Source organism: Cololabis saira, chromosome 2, assembly GCF_033807715.1.
Source record: "Cololabis saira isolate AMF1-May2022 chromosome 2, fColSai1.1, whole genome shotgun sequence".
Classification (NCBI taxonomy): domain Eukaryota; kingdom Metazoa; phylum Chordata; class Actinopteri; order Beloniformes; family Belonidae; genus Cololabis; species Cololabis saira.
Window position 1 is genome coordinate 39,362,504 of NC_084588.1, and position 19,095 is coordinate 39,381,598.

Sequence of the window (19,095 nt, forward strand, 5' to 3'; positions counted from 1 at the left end):
CACTCTGCAGACAGACAGACTCTGCATTCAGCTTAAAAGTTCCTGTTTATTTCAATTGAACTCTTGATTATCCTGCTTATTCTGACAGTCTATTGAAGCTGCCATCCAAAATAAAGCAAAAGTTTATTTACGCACAGAACAAAGGCACTGCCTGGTGCTGTTTTTTTGGCACCCTGTTACCATCCTAATAGCTGCCACCGTGGCTTATCCAGCTTTATGATGCCTGAAAGAGATTTGAGGAGAGATTTTCTGTTGCTCAAATACTCCTTTGTAACCTACTTTAAACAAAGTAAGGCAAGTTTTCATATGAAGTGGTGGTGTATTGTTTTGATTTTCTTTTTAATCCAAATGCTAGCATGTGGTGTGACAGCCAGTGATTCGTTGCAATAACAGAAGTGTCAAAACCAGAAATTATAGATTAACTTTTTATTCTTTTTAAACAACTTTCTTTTGTAAATTATAAGGTTGACATTCAGGCAACATAATTTACAATATTGTGTCCTTTGTTTTGCCAGTGAACACAATAATCCTATATCAATAATTAAGAAAAACCAAGTGACTTTCGATTGGCTCTGAGAAGATTCTGGTTAACTGTCCGGTGGCTTGGGGAGGGAAAGGTGTGCTTCAACAACACACCACAGTGAGGATGGGGTCCTGTTGACCTTGATTGGGGATGTCATTGAGTGATGGAAGGAATGCTTTGAGGATCTTTTCAATCCCACCAACCCACCTTCCCTAGAGGAGTCTGAGTTTGTGGACTCTGGGATGGAGCTCCAGGTGTTGGTGAGATCTGCTCTGAGTTCCTCAAGACTCTAGATTTTGTAGGGCTGTCTTAGTTGACACACCTCTGCAAGATTGCATAGGTAGATATTGAGGGCAGTCCCACTGTATTGGCAGGCTAAGTTGGTGCTTACCCTTTTCATTCAATCATCTTTCTCAGGGTACCATTTTTTGGGGGGGGAGTGCTACAAGAGTATGAGGTACTGGGTTCATTGCCACAAACTATTCAATATCTAAACAGTTGGAGCAGGAGTTTGGGCCACATTGCTGGTAGTAAGTTGGATTAATTTCAGGTGGGAGTTGGGCAATAATCATCTTCTGTTTTTATTATATAACGGATTTTCGCTTGGGATTCTCAATGAGAAGTGGCAGTCCACTAGTTACATTTTTTCATGTTTTACATTCATACAACCCGTCTTATTATAGTCCCTTCATCTGTCTTCCACTCCTTTCAGATATCAGTGTGGCGATTACTCTTTCATTTATTATTTATGATGTCCATCTGTTGCTTGTTCTAGTCCTTCACATTTTTTTCTATGTCAAATTTGTGTTACCATATCTACCTGATCCATTCATGTATCTCCTGGCCTGCTGTGTATCCCACCTCAGGCACTCATTTTTATCTCTTTTTGACAAAGGGTATGTATTGTGTTCCACCCATTTAATTGGCCCGGAGCTCTTTAGTGTTTAGCTCTGGCACAACACACAAATATAGCTTATCCATGTCTTATGGTCTTAATCTGAACCCGTGATCTGGTCTAGGAAGTCTTGGAAATGTGTGTGTGACTGCTTGGAGATTTTTAACCCTTAAATGTACTAGAAAATCATACTTAAGCTGAAAACAAAAGATCAATAAAAAAAAGTAATCATACCCACTTTTATTAACACACACAGAAACAGGCTTTTATCGATGCCTTTTCTAACGCAAAACCACTCAAACACAATGCAGCTCTAACATTTTTAGAATCCTGCTGGACAGGACCAGCATTGGCTTTAAAAGCTCTTTTGCTAATAATTGTGCACTTATAAAGCCACAGGCAGCTCTCAGCACTACAAAACAGCTCCCATACTGTCTACAGTGGTTCAAATGTGGATTGGACTTTAAATCCGTGATGGTAGTGAATATTGGACAATATTTTCAGATAGTCAAGCATCTGTTGTTATTTTTTAAAGTAAGGTTGCTGATGGTACGTCCAACTACAACAACTAACCCTACATATTTAACAAATAATTCTGCTCTTACCTTATGTGCACAGCTTTGAAAATCAAGTCATGTTAAAGCACCGAGAACAATGGATGCATTATTATTCCTGTACAGGACCTGATTTTGTGACAGCTGAGGAAACAATAACTAGCAGTGTTTATTTACAAAAAAGATTTATGATTAGAAAAAGAAATAGACACACTTTTAATAGATTAGCCATGCACCAATAAAGGCATTTTATTAATCTTTCCCTCACGAGTGCCTCAGTTCTCTGTCTACAACAAAAATAAATAGTTGATAAAGAACTGCCAGATGATAAATTATTTTGATGGCTTTGTTATGTCATAACATTTGTAGGCAGTGTATATAAAAATCACTGTGTGGTGGCAATTATTATTTATGCATTATTAGTTGGTGCAGATACAGGGTGCATTGTGTGTTCACCTGTGATTTGAGCTGAACTGCTTTATAACTATAAGATAAATGGTAGGAATGATTTCCTCACTCAAGCTGAGGGAATTTTTGAGAATAAGCTCCATTGTCTCTCCCATGGGTCATTGGGGGTTGAATTGAAATCTCCATGATGGAGAGCAATTGCATCAAAGACCTTATGCCCACTTTTTTTTCATTTGCCTGTGTAACTATTGAGTTTATAATTTCTGATCGCATCGCTGGTACTGATACTGCTCTCCCAGCAGACCACTGTAGATGACACTTTTTGCAACAGACTGGTCAAAGATTGAGGTTGATAGGGCGTCTACTGCATGTGATAGATATGCTCCGTCATATGTTTGCTGTCTCTTTGTTTCCTCCTTGTGTCCTCCAGAAACAGTAATCCATTTAACATTGCTTCTTTTAATTAGCATAACTCCTCTGTTATTATGATTTTGCATTCATTGATTTATTAAAAGGAAAAGCCACTGAATAAACATGGAAAAAGAGGCATCTGTTACTTCACCTTTAGACTGATAGATTATAGTCGAAGGAGATACACTGTAGTACACATCTTTTTAGAAATGTAGCAATCCTCGCTGAAGAGAGAAAGCATTGAGCTCTCAGACTAAATAAATCCTAACATTTTGGAATGCAACCGAATGGAAGGGAGTCATTGGCAGAAAACTGAAGACAGATTGATGGCTATAACCCAACACTAGTCGCGTTTCCATTGCACCTTTGTGCAAAAGAACATTGAATCTCTGAATTTTAATTCAATTCAGTTTTATTTATATATTAAATCGTGTGTTACAATACACATTATCTCTAGGAGCAATTATTACATAAACAATGGCAGGTAGAAAGTCCCCTAGTGGGAGAAAAACCTTAAGCCAAACAAAAAACTCCCCTTTAAGAGGGAAGACCCTTGAGCAGGACCTGGCTCATAAGGGGGGACCTCCTGCTGAAGGCAGTCCTTTTGTTGTAATGGGACTTTATAGAAGTTTCTCTATGTGTTATAAAATTCACTTAAGGAAAGAGTTACCAGTAACTTGTAAGACCAAGATTAATCTGTGTTTTTTATAGGATGTCTAAAAGAAATCTGATGTGTTATAAAATGACACTCACAACTCCACTCATACTAACATAGAGACTAGGAACATGAATGTTGATGTTAAAGATGTTAAAGATCCAAAGGGATTCCTTCATTGGCGATATGTCTTGGACACATCTTGTGTCCTAAACACCCGCCACGCATGAATGTTTCTGCAGCACTGCTGAAGGTGGCTCGCTCTCCACTTTCTTCTGCAAAATCCAATTTTCTTTCTCTGATATTTTTTTAGATGATAGACAGATTAATTATTATAACAAGAATTTTCGTCCCTTACAGTGGTGGCAACCCAGAAGACAATTATTAATTATTTAGGACTAGGACGCTACAGATATCTAATCTGTGTTACCTGGATAAGGATATTTATCTTAAATCCCCAGAATTTGTGAACAAGATTAGGTTTTTCTTAGAGAAAAAAACATTTTTCATTGTTTTAAATATATTATTAATAGTACAGTATCTTAAAATATTTTTTTTCTAGGTACTCACAATATTATCTGGTTTTTGCTTTGACTGTAACAGACCACATACACAAATTAAAAGCAGATAGATATACACAGGCAGATTGTAAGGTGTTAAGACGTGTGTGTGAGAGATGCTTTTCAGTTCACCGTCACACACTTGGTTCTCCATCTGTATCATTTCTTTTTACCCCACTGTCGTTTACGTTTCACATTCTTTTATTCTCACTTTCACAATTTCTGTCGCCTCTTGTGCAAGCATGTTTGCTATACGTCTGTGTTATCCTCACACAGACATGGCTCTGTGAGAGTCTACACATCACCTGTTGCCATGGTAGTTAAATAGGCAGAGAAGGAAAGGGAGGAATGGAGGAAGGGAGACGGACAGGGGAGGGGAGTGCAGAGAAATTGGATGATGTGCAGCATGTTCTGGGAAAAAAAACAACGAGGAAAAAAGGACGAAAATCTCAATTAAATTGAAAGAGAGGAAAATGGGTATTCCTGGTAAGATATTTAGTTGCTGAAGGTATATGTGCCCAAAAGATTAGAAGAGTAAAAGCAACTCCTGTAAAATGTGAAGGTTTGTGAGAGCACGGTAATCAAACGAGGAGTTAAAGCCCTCCACCCACACCCATGAAAGGACAGGCTTCCTCAGCTGCTGCTGCTGCTGTAAGGCTTGAAGACATGGCAGCTTGGAAAGACCACCCCATGATTTGCTTTGTTCATTGTTATCCGGCACATGTAGTTGTGAGTAACCCATCAAAGATAGAGTTTCAAGTAATTTCAGGCTGTTACCGTAGATGATTACATTAGTCTCATCTTAGGGTTTATAATAACATCAAGCCATGCCACGCCTGGTTAGGTTAACATAATGAGGCTGTGACCTCTTCCTTCTAAATTGCTGGCATGAGCTACATCTTAAGCTTTATTTTTCAGTAAATGATTTAACACAATGCAATTCAACGCAACATTTGTTCATGTTTACTGATTTCTTGTTCAGAGAGGGCAGGTTTTTTGCCATTAGTCTTAACTGGTCTGCAGTAAATGCCACAAAAAGACACAAAGTCATTTTAAGTTTATACAGAAACTGCAATAGTTGCTATTAATATTAGTATATTGAAAAATGTTGTGAGATCATAGGAGTCTTTTAAGGTAATAGATAATAGATAACCTTTGAATCTTTAACTATGATTATGCTCTGAGTCATTTAGAGTTTTTGATTAAACATTTAAAATCCAATTGTACAATTTGCAACAATATTATATGATGCATTTCACCTGAAGCTGTGCCAGAGTGTGTTTATCTTTTCTCACATAAAAGCATTCAACATCCCAATTCCTAACTAGCTCATTCTGTCCTCCCCATGTCATCATTTTACATGTTTTTGCAAGCTTAAACAAAAATGAAGTTTGTCTCCATATAAAGGAGAACTTGGTATGAGATCTAGTCCGTTGAGGTAAAAGTTTTTAGAGATGTAAAAGACTTTACCGCAGAAAAATGAAAAATATGAAAACTGAACAATGCAAAATGCATAAAATAGCTGTAATGTGACTTAAAGATAAAGGTGTGATAACAGTGGAGAAACAGCAAAGTGCTTTTAACGCATGAGAGAGAGATAGTATATCGACAGTACAGCCAGATACTTTTGTCTTACACAAAATAACTATAATAGTGGGGCATGCCGGTAAATGCTGATGTTGGAAAGAGGACAAAAGGAAAAGTGAAGGTGGATAAGTGCACGTCAGTGTAATTGCCAAGAGTAAATGGGAGGCGAGGAAAATAAGAGATGACTACATGAGAAGGGGGGGTGAGCGTGAAGGGGAATGCCATTAACGGCTTTGTGCAGTCCTCCTGACTGAACGATGGATGGACATGGATAACGGAACAAATGAAAGTGTGAGAGGGTGTGAGAGAGCGGTGCCCCCTTCTTAACTGTCTATTCAGAGATTAGGGAGGAGAGCATCACAGTGTGTGCAGTTCATCTATTCAAGGACAACGCCTGTGTTTCTCACAAGCAGAAGAGAGGAGGAGGGCGCATCAGAGTCTGGATCTCGTGATCTGAATTTGTCTATGAACACATTTATCATGTATGCATTTCAGAGAAGTAACCTGCTTGTGTTTAAATCTAGGCAGTAAAAGATGGAAGGTAATTGGGCATTAAAAGAGGATGATACTGATATTGGAGTGCAAAAAAGGGGAAAAGGAATAATGGAATGACGGAGGCAGAAGCAAAAAGGAGCTTTCTCTTCTGCTGAAAGAGAATAAGGGATTCGGTTCTTGTAGTGACTTGAGAGGAGATGTTGCTGGGATGTTCAGTAGCTAATGAAGTGGAGTAGATGATGTGGTCTGACAGCATTTGTGCTGTAGGCTCTGAACTACTGATTCTAGAGGGAACTTTAACAGAAATGGCATACAGTAAGAGCAAAGAGAAGCAATGGAGGGCATGTGAAAAAGTTGTGACCAGAAGGGTTGAAAAAAGTTAAGTTTAAAAAAAACAAATCTGATTTTTCCTCTCCCAAACTCGGAAGATGAGAAAGTAATGGTGCATAAGACGAAAAGCTTTCTAATTCACATATTGTTTGATGTTTTCACTCTAGTATCGCAAAAGATATAAACAAAACATATAGCCAATAATTGTTTTAGACCTTGGGCCTTTTTCTTTTTTTTTTTTTACTGAATTTTAAACCTGTTTTCATGGTGAATTTCATTGCTTTCAGTAGCAATTCAGATTTGTTTTGCGTCTTAACTGGTTCGTGAAAGAACTTTACTGAGCACTCAATCAAAAAACATCATAACAATAAAGTCATGCACATCAGAACAGAGTTGGATAACTGATTAAAAACTGTGGGATTGGTGCCAGTTTAAGAGCATTTTCTTTTCAAATTTAAGAACAACAACTTTTCATCTTAATCTCATCACAAAGCTGTTCAGGAAGTTTGTGTGTCTGTGCTCATTTTAGATTCTCACATTCTCAGCACTCCAAATCCTTTTGACTTTCTAATCCGCCGAGAAACTGCCTCCTTTTCTCCCTTCCACTCCAGTTTTTCACTTCTTTTTTTAACATTCCTTCCTCTTTTTCTGCTTCTCCTCCTCTTGCACTTGCCAAAGCGTTTTTGAGTTTTTGTAGAGTTGGCTAACTGGATTTTCTGAAACTGGTGCAAATGCTGAACCTCCTACTCACAGTCTCCCTCTAGCTAAACTAAATTCTGAAGGATATTGCACATATTACTTGCTCAAAGTCCAACTTTTTATGTTTTTGATTAGTGAAACCAATCCCCTCTTGTTACCTTCTCTCGGAAAAAGAAAGACAGAAAGAACAATTTGTAGTATATGTAATTTAAGTTCATATACCCTCACTTTATTTGCTACACCTGATATACCAAATAAAGTGGTATGTATTTACATACATGTGTATAAACATAAAGTGGCATGTGAGGGTATGAACTGGAAGGGTTTGTAGTTTGTAGTTACATTATGGACATTAAGGGGGGGATTTTGAATTTTACAGTTCTGAACAGAGCAAAGCCTTATCTTGAAAGAAGATAAACAAAACTGCTACTAATTTGATCGACTGTTGTACAATGGTATAAGAAAATTAAAAATGCAAAAGTTCAAGCAATAACAAAAAAAAATGAAATTAACTTTTAATTTTATCACTATAAAAAACAATGTTACAAAAATGACTGGTTGTTCATGCCAAGAATCTTTTTAAATTGGGTTTCAATAAACACATAGGTTATTGCCTTTGGTGGAAAAAAAACACTTTTGTGTCAGAATTACAGCTGTGATTGCCATCTCTGGTTTGACAGAAGTAGCCTATAATTGCTTGCATTGCATGACTGTTAATCACATGCTTCTTACTTTTCATTTAGCTTATTTTCTTTTCTTTTTTTAGTTTAAGCTTCTCTCCCGCTCCCTTGGTTTCTTTGGAAAGAGGGAAGAGAGAGAGAAACTTAATCCTTCTATTGAATAAGAGGCAAACCAGTTAGGGGCCTTTTTTGCGGAGGTAAACATTCTCGTTCTTTCTTCTTTTCGTGCTGAAAGTTCACAGTTGCAGGTCAGAAAAAGTATTCATTAATGTGCATTTGTGCAATAAATATTTTCTGATGATTTGTCAAAAAGCATATCATTACTAAATAGAGCAGAATTGGTTCTAAATCGTAAATTGCTTTACCATTTATGCTGTTCTTTGGTTTTACCATATTTACATTATTGCGTAGAGGTTTGGGGAAATAATTATAAAATAATGTTTAAATCTGTAGATAACGTATTACCAGCAAACATACAGAAATTATTTATTAAAATAAAGAGAGGGTATGGTTTAAGAGGAAAACATCATTTTTACATATACAAAGCACACACAAATAGAAAACATGTGTTTCTTTATGTGAAGCACAACTTTGGAACAGTAGAGAAGCAATGTACAAATATAAAACAGACATAAAAACATGATATTTAATAGGTGCTTACATATGCAGGATAGAATAATGATGATTTAGGGAGAAGGGGTGAGATTACATAAGTTTATACTTCTCACTCCTTTTCAACTGTGCATAACTGTGTTGATTGATCACTTTTACCATTTGTCTTTTACTGTCTGTAAAGATGGACTTTTTTAGTTATAATTGTATTTATTATTATTATTATCCTGAAAGCCAATTGCTCTTTATTTATTTTGTTTCATTTTAAATTTAGCCTCATCTTTATAATATGAGGCATAGGACTGAATGATAGTTGTTTCTACTGAAGGTATGATTAAAATAGACACATATCAGTTGTCAGTTAAAGAGAGTATAATTTATAAAGGATAATAAAGCTTTGCATCCCCAATACCTGACTTAATAGCACTCTTGTGACAGTGAGGACACTTTTAAAAAGTAGAATTTGTTTAAATGCTATAGTGCCTCTTCAAACAGTTTTTTACAGATGTAGTTACCCAGTAGCTGAAGTGAGAAACCCACTCATCACAATTTAAAAGCTGTGTGTGGAAGATGTCCTGTTGGTGTGTTATATGGTGCTGTGATATTTGCATTGTGACCAATGATAATTGTAGTTTTATTTATATATGCAGATTTTATATTTTTACTGGGCTTTATTTAATGTAAAGTACTTTAAAAAAAATTTTAATGGAGAGATCCACTACAAATATAAGAAATTGAATGACAAAGTGCTTAGTCGATTTAACATGGGATGAAAATAAACCAGCAGGATTAAAGAGAGGTCAATAGAGGAGAAGCCCATATACTGCATTTTTCCATACGCTGCTTTGACCCTCAGGCCAGATTTGTGGGCTTCTCTGCTTTCCTTTCTGTGCTTGTCTTTTACAACTGACATACATAATGCCAGGCAATTCTCTTGAATTGTCCACCATAGAAAGCTGATTGCCACCCCATACGCTCTTGTTGGGTTCCACAGTCAGGCTACTTAAGATCAATATTCTCTTTGTGAAGAGAGATGGGGGGCAATTGCCCTGAATGTCAGAATAATTGCACACATATCTGACTGCGTGCGGTTACTTGTGTGGGCACACAAACCTTGCTTCAATGCACACCCTGGAAACACAATAACTGGGACATAAATTAAATACAAGAATGATGACACAAATGTGCATGTGTAAACCCACATGCACAGGAGAAAAGGGCAGAATGGGGACATGTTGCAAAGGAGCTGCATACACATTCACTGTAGAGTTTGTCTGAGGTGACTTGAAGAAAGCCTCCATTCTTCCATGCAGGGAGATGGTACGTACCCATTCAGGAAGGAGCTGCTGAGTGTGGCCTTAGGCTTAAACCAAGATTATGGGTGAGACGAACGGACAGAGAGGGACTGAAATTGTTCCTCATATTGATGCTCATATCACCATTTACGGTTGAGGACAAGAAAACAATTTCTGAATCTTATCATGTTGTCTCAATCATATTCTTGTACAGACACAAGTTGAAGACACATTTGGTACAATATAATATTTTTTTGTTTTTATTTAATCTATATTAGAGGTGACTGTATGTCTTAGTTTTCTTGTGTCTCACTCACATTTACATCCTTTTCTGGGGGTGGTTAAGCAAAAACACACACATTGTATATTTGAATGAGTTGCCAGATGTATTTGAGCAGCCGTATACTTTGGTATCTCGCCTTTAGTTTAATATTACCTGGATAGGTGGTGTTTTGTTGTGTTTTTTTCCTGGACTGTGGGGACGCTTCTCCTATATATATATATATATATATATATATATATATATATATATATATATATATATATATATATATATATATATATATATATATATATATATATATATATATATATAAATGAAAAATAAATTAAAAGTTGATCACAAAAAAAAATATTGCCTGTAAAACTGTAGTTTCTTCTTTTTTAACCATTCCTGGTTGGATATGTAAGTATGGCCAGTATTACTTCATTGAGAGACTCACTTCCATTTTCTTTTTTTTTTTTAACACTATATTTATTGACATTTTTTCCAATTATTACAACAATACAGTTATCTGTAAATAAAATGTACAATAAAAATAAAAAAAACAATGAAAGAAAAAAAACACAAGCATAGCAGACAAAGATACAGAGACAAAACAACAACATAAAAAAAGAAAATTACGCACAAAACTCAAAACAAAACAAAAACAAAAACAGAATCCCCCCTACATCATCATTCAACAGAATCATCCAGTACGGGTCCCGACGGATTACTCCTCATAAAGCGCATGAACTGTCCCCAGATTTCCCAAAAGTCATCAGATTTCCCTTTCATGGCATATGTCAGTTTCTCTAATGCAAGACAACTTCCATTTTCTGACGGCCTCTTTTATTTTTTTCATTTGAAGAAGAATTCATTGCTTAATCTGTTACTTCAAGGAAATCTGTACCTCTGGAAGTGAGAAGCAACAGGAAGCATTTTGTTAGGATTTTATCAATATAGTATCAATTACCTTACCTCAATAGCCTAATTCTCTATATTTTAAAGACACCATTGCCGCAGCCTCAGGAGCAGAAAAGCTAGACTGCAACAAATTATATGCCATTAAAATGAATTCCATAACTTCAGACACTCTTTTAAGCCATTGTGTCCTCCCTTGTTTTTAATGTGGCAACATAAGAGCTGATTTGTTTACTATACTTTGTCTGTAAGAACTGGTGTGTGCTCTTCTGTCATTATTTGAAAACCTCTTAATGTATTGGTTTGTTACCTAAATGTACAGTAAATACTAATTTGGGCGCCAAGTGAGCTAAACAGACATAAGTTGCATATTTTGTCCCCCTGAACAACCCAGTCTTCTCCAGTGCTTTTCTTCTTTCATAGCTGACAGTCATTCATTGAGACAAGTGGAAGTAGGGCAATTAGCCAGGTTTCTGTAGCTACTTTACGCACCAAGACCAACATTGCACACTTGGTGGCAGAAATGTGGATATATACGCACAGTTATGTGTGGGTTAGACTACTGGATTTGGGCTGTGTGCAGAATAACTGTGTTTTAGACACTGTGTAGTTTGGTGCTGAAAATCGTAAAAGAGCGGGAGAGATCGGGAATTATGGGAGAGACTTTTATCTACGTAGACTTGTGTACCATATTTTAGCCACACTTTTTCATGTTAAATACTAGTTTCAAATTAATTTGAAGGAATATTTGCTTACTTTTAGAAAGTTTTGTCTAGACTTCTGGCCACATAGGCAAAGAAAAAAAAAAAACGTCAAAAGTCAAAGTAACTCTGGACTTCAGTCATGATGGTCACTTGTGTCTGCTGCGTATCACTTTATGGCTCTATATTACAGAGCAGGAACGATGAAACTATCTCTCAGAGCACTGCTCCATGTGTATATTAGAGTAGATAGTATATTAATTTTAATGTATGAGAAGTCTCTGCACATGATTACATTGCCTTTCTATGCAAACTCGAAAGTATGTCACACAGCTTATGCATCACCGCACCCGTTTACTGGTGGACCATCTTTCACATGTGCACATCGAGAACACAGCAATTGAGAAACTATCACAATATACTAAGGACGCCTGACTTCACAGGCACACGCGTAAAAGACACACACACACACACACACACACACACACACACACACACACAAACAGCTACTAATGCTTAAGTATTTAGTCAAATGAACATATACTGTCTTGTGTGCAGCATGTTTTGTTACCTTGATCTAGACTCCAATCGTTGTTGTCGTCATTCTGCTCTATTGTCATTAAGGCTCTCTGCCATTGCTCTTTCATAAAAGTTTCATTTAAAGCTTAACTTCAGATTAGTACGGTGAAATTAACTTTTAGATATCTGAATACCTGGTTCCTCCTGGTCATTTTGGGGTGTTGTTAGGTGTGGGGCTGGTGGGGGAGACTGGACTTGCAGCATGGTGGGACTGGTGAGTGGGGGGGGGGGGGGGGGGGGGGGGGTCTGGGTGCTCTCAGGGTGCACTGCTTTTGTGGGTGTGAATGTGTCAGTGTGTTGTTGGATGTGAATTTCAATTTACAATGCTTTTTATTATTATATTATTTTTTTTTGGATATCAGGTGTAATTATAGAATATTGGAGGACTAGCGTTAAATAAATTTTACTTGTTCTTAGCCCTTTTCAGATAAAGTTAAACAGGATTTGTGTGGTATGTGTATTGTTATGCGTGTGCATGTATGTATATATATTATGTGTGTGTGCACATTGGGTATACATTTATTTTATAGATTAATTTATTTTGTGAACATTGAGTTGAAATAGGTTAATTTATTTAAATACATTTATTTACAAGGGATTCTGTATGTTCAAAATGTGTTTGTATGCATGTGTGTATATATATCTGTTTGTATGCATGTGTGTGTGTATATATATATATATATATATATATATATATATATATTTATATATATATATCTGTTTGTATATAGATAGATTCATACTAGAGTTAACGTTGTTATACATGTATGTCTAAAATGAATCAATAAATGAAATGAAATAAATCTGGATCAGATTGCAACATAAGTTATAGCAAACCATAAAAAACAATATATGAATTTAATATTTCTATAGAGGCTTTTTTTAAATGAAATGGCAGATCTGGCAACACATCTGGGTACTTTGTGGAATTCTTCCACTCCTTTGAACTGCAACACCATTGAATGTATCACTGCAATGAGGTTTTAGTTTCTCACAGAGCTGTTAAAAGAAAGAACTCTTTAATCAGCAGCATGTCAGTGGCCTGAGAGCCAAAATCCCATTTTCAATTAATTTGAAGTTAAGTCTTATAATGCACTATAGAACGTTCATGTCATGAGTATTAACAATATGAAACCTGAATTGTGATCCCTATTTTTATTCTTTGTTTCCAAAGCCCTTTCATCCAATGGTAAACTTGGTGTGCAGTGCTGATCTGAGGATGTTCCTGTGCGCTCTGTATGCTCCAGTTTGCACTGAATATGGCCATTTGTCCATGCCATGTCGATCCCTCTGTCAGCGGGCCAAGGATGAATGCCAAAAACTCATGGAGATATTTGGAGTGGCTTGGCCGGATGACATGGAGTGCAGCAGGTATGAAGTATAAAAGTTAGCATCAGGTCATGGCAAATGGTGAATAAAAAAAAAATCTAAAATATTCGGTTCAGAAGTCCATCATAAATTTGAATCTCATGCAGGATTTGGTTTTCAAATATGATATTATTTTATTGTACTTGTACTGTCTTGAGTTTTCTTGTTCTTGCCAGAATATCCAAAGACATTTATTGGTACACAATTTATTAAATTACTTTGGATTTTTGTGATACAAACACATGGTGCAAATTTAGCATAAATGGTCATAAACGTTTCAGTTGACAACATAAAAGGGATTTATTGTCAACAGTATATGACTTGGAAACACATACAACAGAATGGAAAGTCCAAGGAGCTCAGTAATGATCTGAGAAAGAAAATACAGAGTACATGAAATCAGAATTGTCTCTTTGAATCATTTCTAATGATCTGCAGTCTCCGAAATCATCCCTTCAAGGCCTGGAAGAAGAGCCAAACCATTGAGAGAAAATTGATTTAGATCATCAGGACCTGGAAGTTATAAAAATACCAATCTTGCCTAGCCAGAAAACCCACAGTAAATTATGTACTAAATGCTTGTTTTGCTTTTCTGTTAAGAATGTATCTGTTCCAAGATCTGTTCAAAAGACTTGGATATAATTGAGAAAATCCTACTCTGGTATTAGTTTCCATAATGGGATCATGCAAATTTCTAAGAGGACTCGTACATGCAGCCGAGAATATTTTTTTCTTATTTCCTTTTCATCATACAGTGTGTGTTCACTGTTGCCGGGAAAGGTTTGCATCTAACTGTGATGTCCTGTGTCAGCAACTCCCTATTGTTTTTCTTTTTTCAATTTTTCAAAAATGTTTTTAACTTGCCATCTAAGCATTTGTCTGCTTATATGTTTTCATAGTGTTTACTGTTTCAATGTGTAGTTTGTATATATATTCATCTAAAGTTGAAACTATCTTTTAGTTGCTGATGGTACATTTTTGTATTTGTGCTGCTGTTAAACTGTGTCATAAAAATGAATAGTATATTCAGCTGCATAAATGTATTGTTTTCTAGGTTCCCAGATTGTGATGAACCCTATCCTCGCCCAGAGGACCTGCTAACAGGCTCTGAACCAACCGACCAGTCATCCATGACTGTCCAGAGAGATTATGGTTTCTGGTGCCCCAGAGAGCTCAAGGTTGACCCAGATCTGGGTTACACTTTCATGGGGAGAAAAGACTGTTCTGCCCCCTGCCCCTCCATGTTCTTCAATCAGCAGGAGCTGACCTTCACCCGATACTTCATTGGAGTGATCTCCATTGTTTGTCTGTCTGCAACTCTCTTCACCTTCCTGACGTTCCTTATTGATGTTACAAGGTCTGCATGGCTGAATACTACTGTGTTTAAAGATCACTGGTATATTTTAACTTAGTATTGAAAGACTTTAAAAAAGCGGCATTCAAAGTTCAAATAAGAATGAATTTCATATACCGTATTTTCCGCAATATAAGGTGCACCGCATTATAAGGCGCACCTTCAATGAATGACGTATTTTAAAATGCACTGCATTATAAGGCGTACTAAATATATGGTAAAATACCGTACTATAGTGGCTGGGGTTGAGTTACGTATCTACCTGATGGAGCTGCGCTACAGGAAAGGCTACAAAATCCTACAGCAAATGCAAAAAAAAAACAACAAGAAGAAAAGTACCGTACGTCAAACTTTATTAACAAAATAAAAACCAGCTTTGCTCCGTCTCGCCAAAGTCGCCATTATGCGAGTCAGTGTCGCTGCTGTCGTCTTGAACGTTTGTGACGATTCCTGACGTTTTTAGCGCCATTACTTCGGCAACACCAACTACAGTAGCTACAATCCCCCTGACTACAGTAATAGAAATGACCGTAATGATCATATATAAGGCACACTGCTGGTTTTTGAGAAAATTAAAGGCTTTTAGGTGCGCCTTATAGTGCGGAAAATACGTTAAAATAGTTAAGTCTTTGCAAGAATAGTGGAATGAGATCAGTTTATTATTCTCATCAATAGGTTCCGATATCCTGAGCGGCCAATCATCTTCTACGCTGTGTGTTATGTCATGGTGTCGCTGGTCTTCTTCCTGGGTTTCCTGCTGGATGACACAGTTGCATGTAACGCGGTCAGCCCCAGCCAGTTCAGAGCTTCAACCATCACACAGGGCTCTCACAACAAGGTGAACTTTATTCATTTGTATCTAGTATTTTGCCCATGCGACAGTTTTCACTGATTCTTTCATGGTTGGAAAAAATAATATGTTCTCCATGTTTCCTCTCTAAGGCATGCACTCTGTTCTTCATGGTCTTGTATTTCTTCACCATGGCTGGCAGCGTATGGTGGGTTATACTGACCATTACTTGGTTCTTGGCCGCTGTACCTAAATGGGGAAGTGAGGCCATTGAGAAGAAAGCGCTCCTCTTCCACGCTGTTGCCTGGGGCCTTCCAGGGGCCCTCACTATCACCCTGTTGGCCCTGAATAAAATAGAGGGAGATGGGATCACTGGAGTCTGTTTCATAGGATTATATGACATAGATGCCTTAAGGTGGTTTGTCCTGGTGCCACTTTGCTTCAATGTGGTGGTGAGTACTGCCAGAAGAGAAATGTGTGGAATGATGGATGAAAGAAGAGATGAGTGGGAAGGTATGATGGATGGGATGTTGAACAGATTAATGGGTGGATGATGGTTTACAAGTAGGAGAAATGGATAGATAAGTAAGTGTGGGTGAGTGACGCTCCTCTTGCCTGACAGCCGTCCTATTTCTTTATGCAATGATCATTTATTGTTGTTCGGTCATTTATCATAGTGTCTGCTTCTCCTCTTCCCTGATTTCTTCAGGTTGGCATCTCTCTTCTTTTAGTGGGCATTGTTGCTCTGAACCGGGTGCGCATGGAGATTCCACTGGAGAAGGAAAACCAAGCCAAACTAGTCAAATTTATGATCCGAATGGGAGTGTTCTCTGTGCTCTACCTTGTCCCCTTACTGACTGTGATTGGATGCTACATCTACGAACACAACTACAGAAGTATCTGGGAGACTACGTGGATGGAAGAGAACTGTAGGCGTTATCATATTCCCTGCCCATACAAGGTAAGTAGAAATGGGGAGAATGCTGTGTGTAAACCCATGCTACTCTTTCAAAATCGTCAATTTGTGGCGTTCAAAATCACTATGCATCTATTATTATGTGTCATTCCTGCATCGAGATGCCTGATGTACGTTTTGACCCATTCGCATGCAAATGATTCATTGAATCAACTGAAACTTGGATCATCTCTCAAGTCTTTATTCCTGGTGATCTAAATGCATCCAGTTTCAGTCCAGATAGTCACCTAAGGGTTTCAAACATATTATACAGAGGTGTTAATACGTTTTTCCACAACAGCCATCATAGAAATATTTGTGACTTCTCAGTACACCTATACTCTCTTTTTATGTTTCCTAGTGTTGCAAGATAAATACCTCTATTGTCTGTTATATAGCACATCGAAATTTAGCTTTTTATCCATGGAAAGATACATTCTCAGAAGCTGCCAGTCATCTCAGCTGGACAGAAAGCAATAAGACACAATCTCAGCTTTACACCAAGCCATATTTCAGTTCCAGGTCTGTGCCTCTCTTCACTCTTTTCATATGCTGCCAAAGGCCAACGCTTGAGCAAGCGGTGAGATATCTAACCCTTCCAGTAATCTTTTGGTCCTCTAACCAGAACTGTCGTTGAACTTGATGTGTAAGCTTGGGGTTCTTACTATAATGAAGCATCTCCTAAATTACTGAATGCACTGTTTGTGTTTGCACAAATATATTGTCCACGCCTGTTAATTTTTTTATTCAGGTGTTTCAGTCAGAGGGATGAATGATGGATCTCTGTTATCAGTCAGGTAGCTGAGTCTGGGTTTGGTGGATGCTGGGAGAATATTACCTGCCTGACCTCATTGTGAAGTGTGGTGGAGGGGGGTTAATGGTATAAGGGCTGTTTTTCAGGGTTTGGTGTAGACCACAGGTCTCCAGGGCAGTCTTAATGCTTCAGCTTACCAAGACATTTTAGACAATGCTCTGCTTCCAACAGTGCTATGTAGCTAGAGTTTGGAGAGGACAGGACAGTTTCCCCAGGCACAAATCAAGGACTGGTTTGAGTTCAATGTGGAAGAATTGGGCCACACGGAGTCCTGGACCTGAACCCATCAAGCACTTTTGGGATGAACTGAAAAAAATGATTGTGAGCCAGTCCTACTTGTCCAACATCAGTGCCCGAACTTAAATGCTCCACCGAGTGAGTGGGCACAAATTCCCACAGAAACACTCAAAAAGCTGATGAAAGGCCTTCCAAGAGGAGTGAAAGCTGATATACCTGCAAAAGTGGGACCAACTCTCTCTATATGTATTTGAATATGATGTTATTATAGTCCCTGTGGGTGTAATGGCCAGACTCTGACTACTTTTATCCAGTAAGTGCATTAATGTAAGTGTGAGTGCATGAGTACTGAAGAGATATTTTTGTAGGAGACCAGAGTGCAGTATGCACCATTAGCTCTGCTAATATAGGTTTTTTTTTCTTTGTCTCCATGTCTTTGGCTCCTCGTTATTAACTCTTCCCACTGCTTTTCACACACTTCCATCTTTCACTCTCCCCATTATTCCCTTCTCCTCCCTCTCTCGGTTGGTGTGTCTTTCTCAGGGCTTGCTAAGTCATGCTCTGCTGCCTGTACTCTAAAAGAGCTTTGTGGCAGTTATGAAGAGCAGTGGGAGTCTGTTATTTTTTGCAGTCTGGTGACAAGACAAAAAAAACAGCAAATATGCTCTGTGAAAACAAAAGTTCCACCACTCCTCTTCACAACTATATACAAAAGGCAATCAAAGCAATTTCTCACTTATACACACACAAAATTAAATGAAAAGGTTGATGTTTTAGTTTCTAAAATGGCATCAGAGTGCAATTCAAGACAATGGTTGGCTAATTTGCCACAGACAGACAGAGACAGTGTGGCAGCAGGTGCAACTCCTTGAGTTACGAGTCGGTGTATACGTTCATGCCTGTTTGCAAGTGTGAGCCTATTCACTGTGCAGGCTGCTGTAGCTTTGGAATTCCAATATTACTGAGTCATTTGATCTTTGGCCTTTGGTGAGATCTATGTGCTAACGTCTGCATGCTTGGGACAGGGTGCAGTTTCATAGTTTTGGAAAATTGGACAATCTGTGTGTATTAAGTTTAAGTGCCTTTTTTGTGTGTATGTGTTTTCATAGGTGGTAATTTGCTGGAATCCTAGAGCTTTTAGGTTTTTCTTCTTTAGTGTCATGACCTTAGTTTGAAACATTTAAGCCCAGACAGCCCAGGCAAGACAATTATATGAGGATTTTCTTTTTCAAAATGCTATGAAAATTTTAATCTGTAATAGTAATGCTTTGATAACTTTTCCAGGTAAAATATGCTGTTAATAACACATGGAAGCTCTGTCATATTTTGAAGTACACTGCCCAACCATAACTTCATCTGTACAGTGTCTTCTGGATCAGTGGTTGCGTGGGAGTTACTGTTACGGTATCA

General features: G+C 37.6%; 1 protein-coding gene across 1 annotated transcript in view; it reads left to right on the forward strand.

The window, feature by feature from the left end:
* LOC133463628 (frizzled-3-like) overlaps positions 1-19,095 on the forward strand; it is a 34,954-nt gene that overhangs the window by 11,355 nt on the left and 4,504 nt on the right. Inside the window, exons 3-7 of the mRNA XM_061745274.1 lie at positions 13,342-13,538; positions 14,590-14,892; positions 15,565-15,727; positions 15,832-16,131; positions 16,389-16,640. Of these exons, the coding sequence (XP_061601258.1) occupies positions 13,342-13,538; positions 14,590-14,892; positions 15,565-15,727; positions 15,832-16,131; positions 16,389-16,640 (1,215 nt within the window). The remainder of the gene's footprint in view (positions 1-13,341; positions 13,539-14,589; positions 14,893-15,564; positions 15,728-15,831; positions 16,132-16,388; positions 16,641-19,095) is intronic.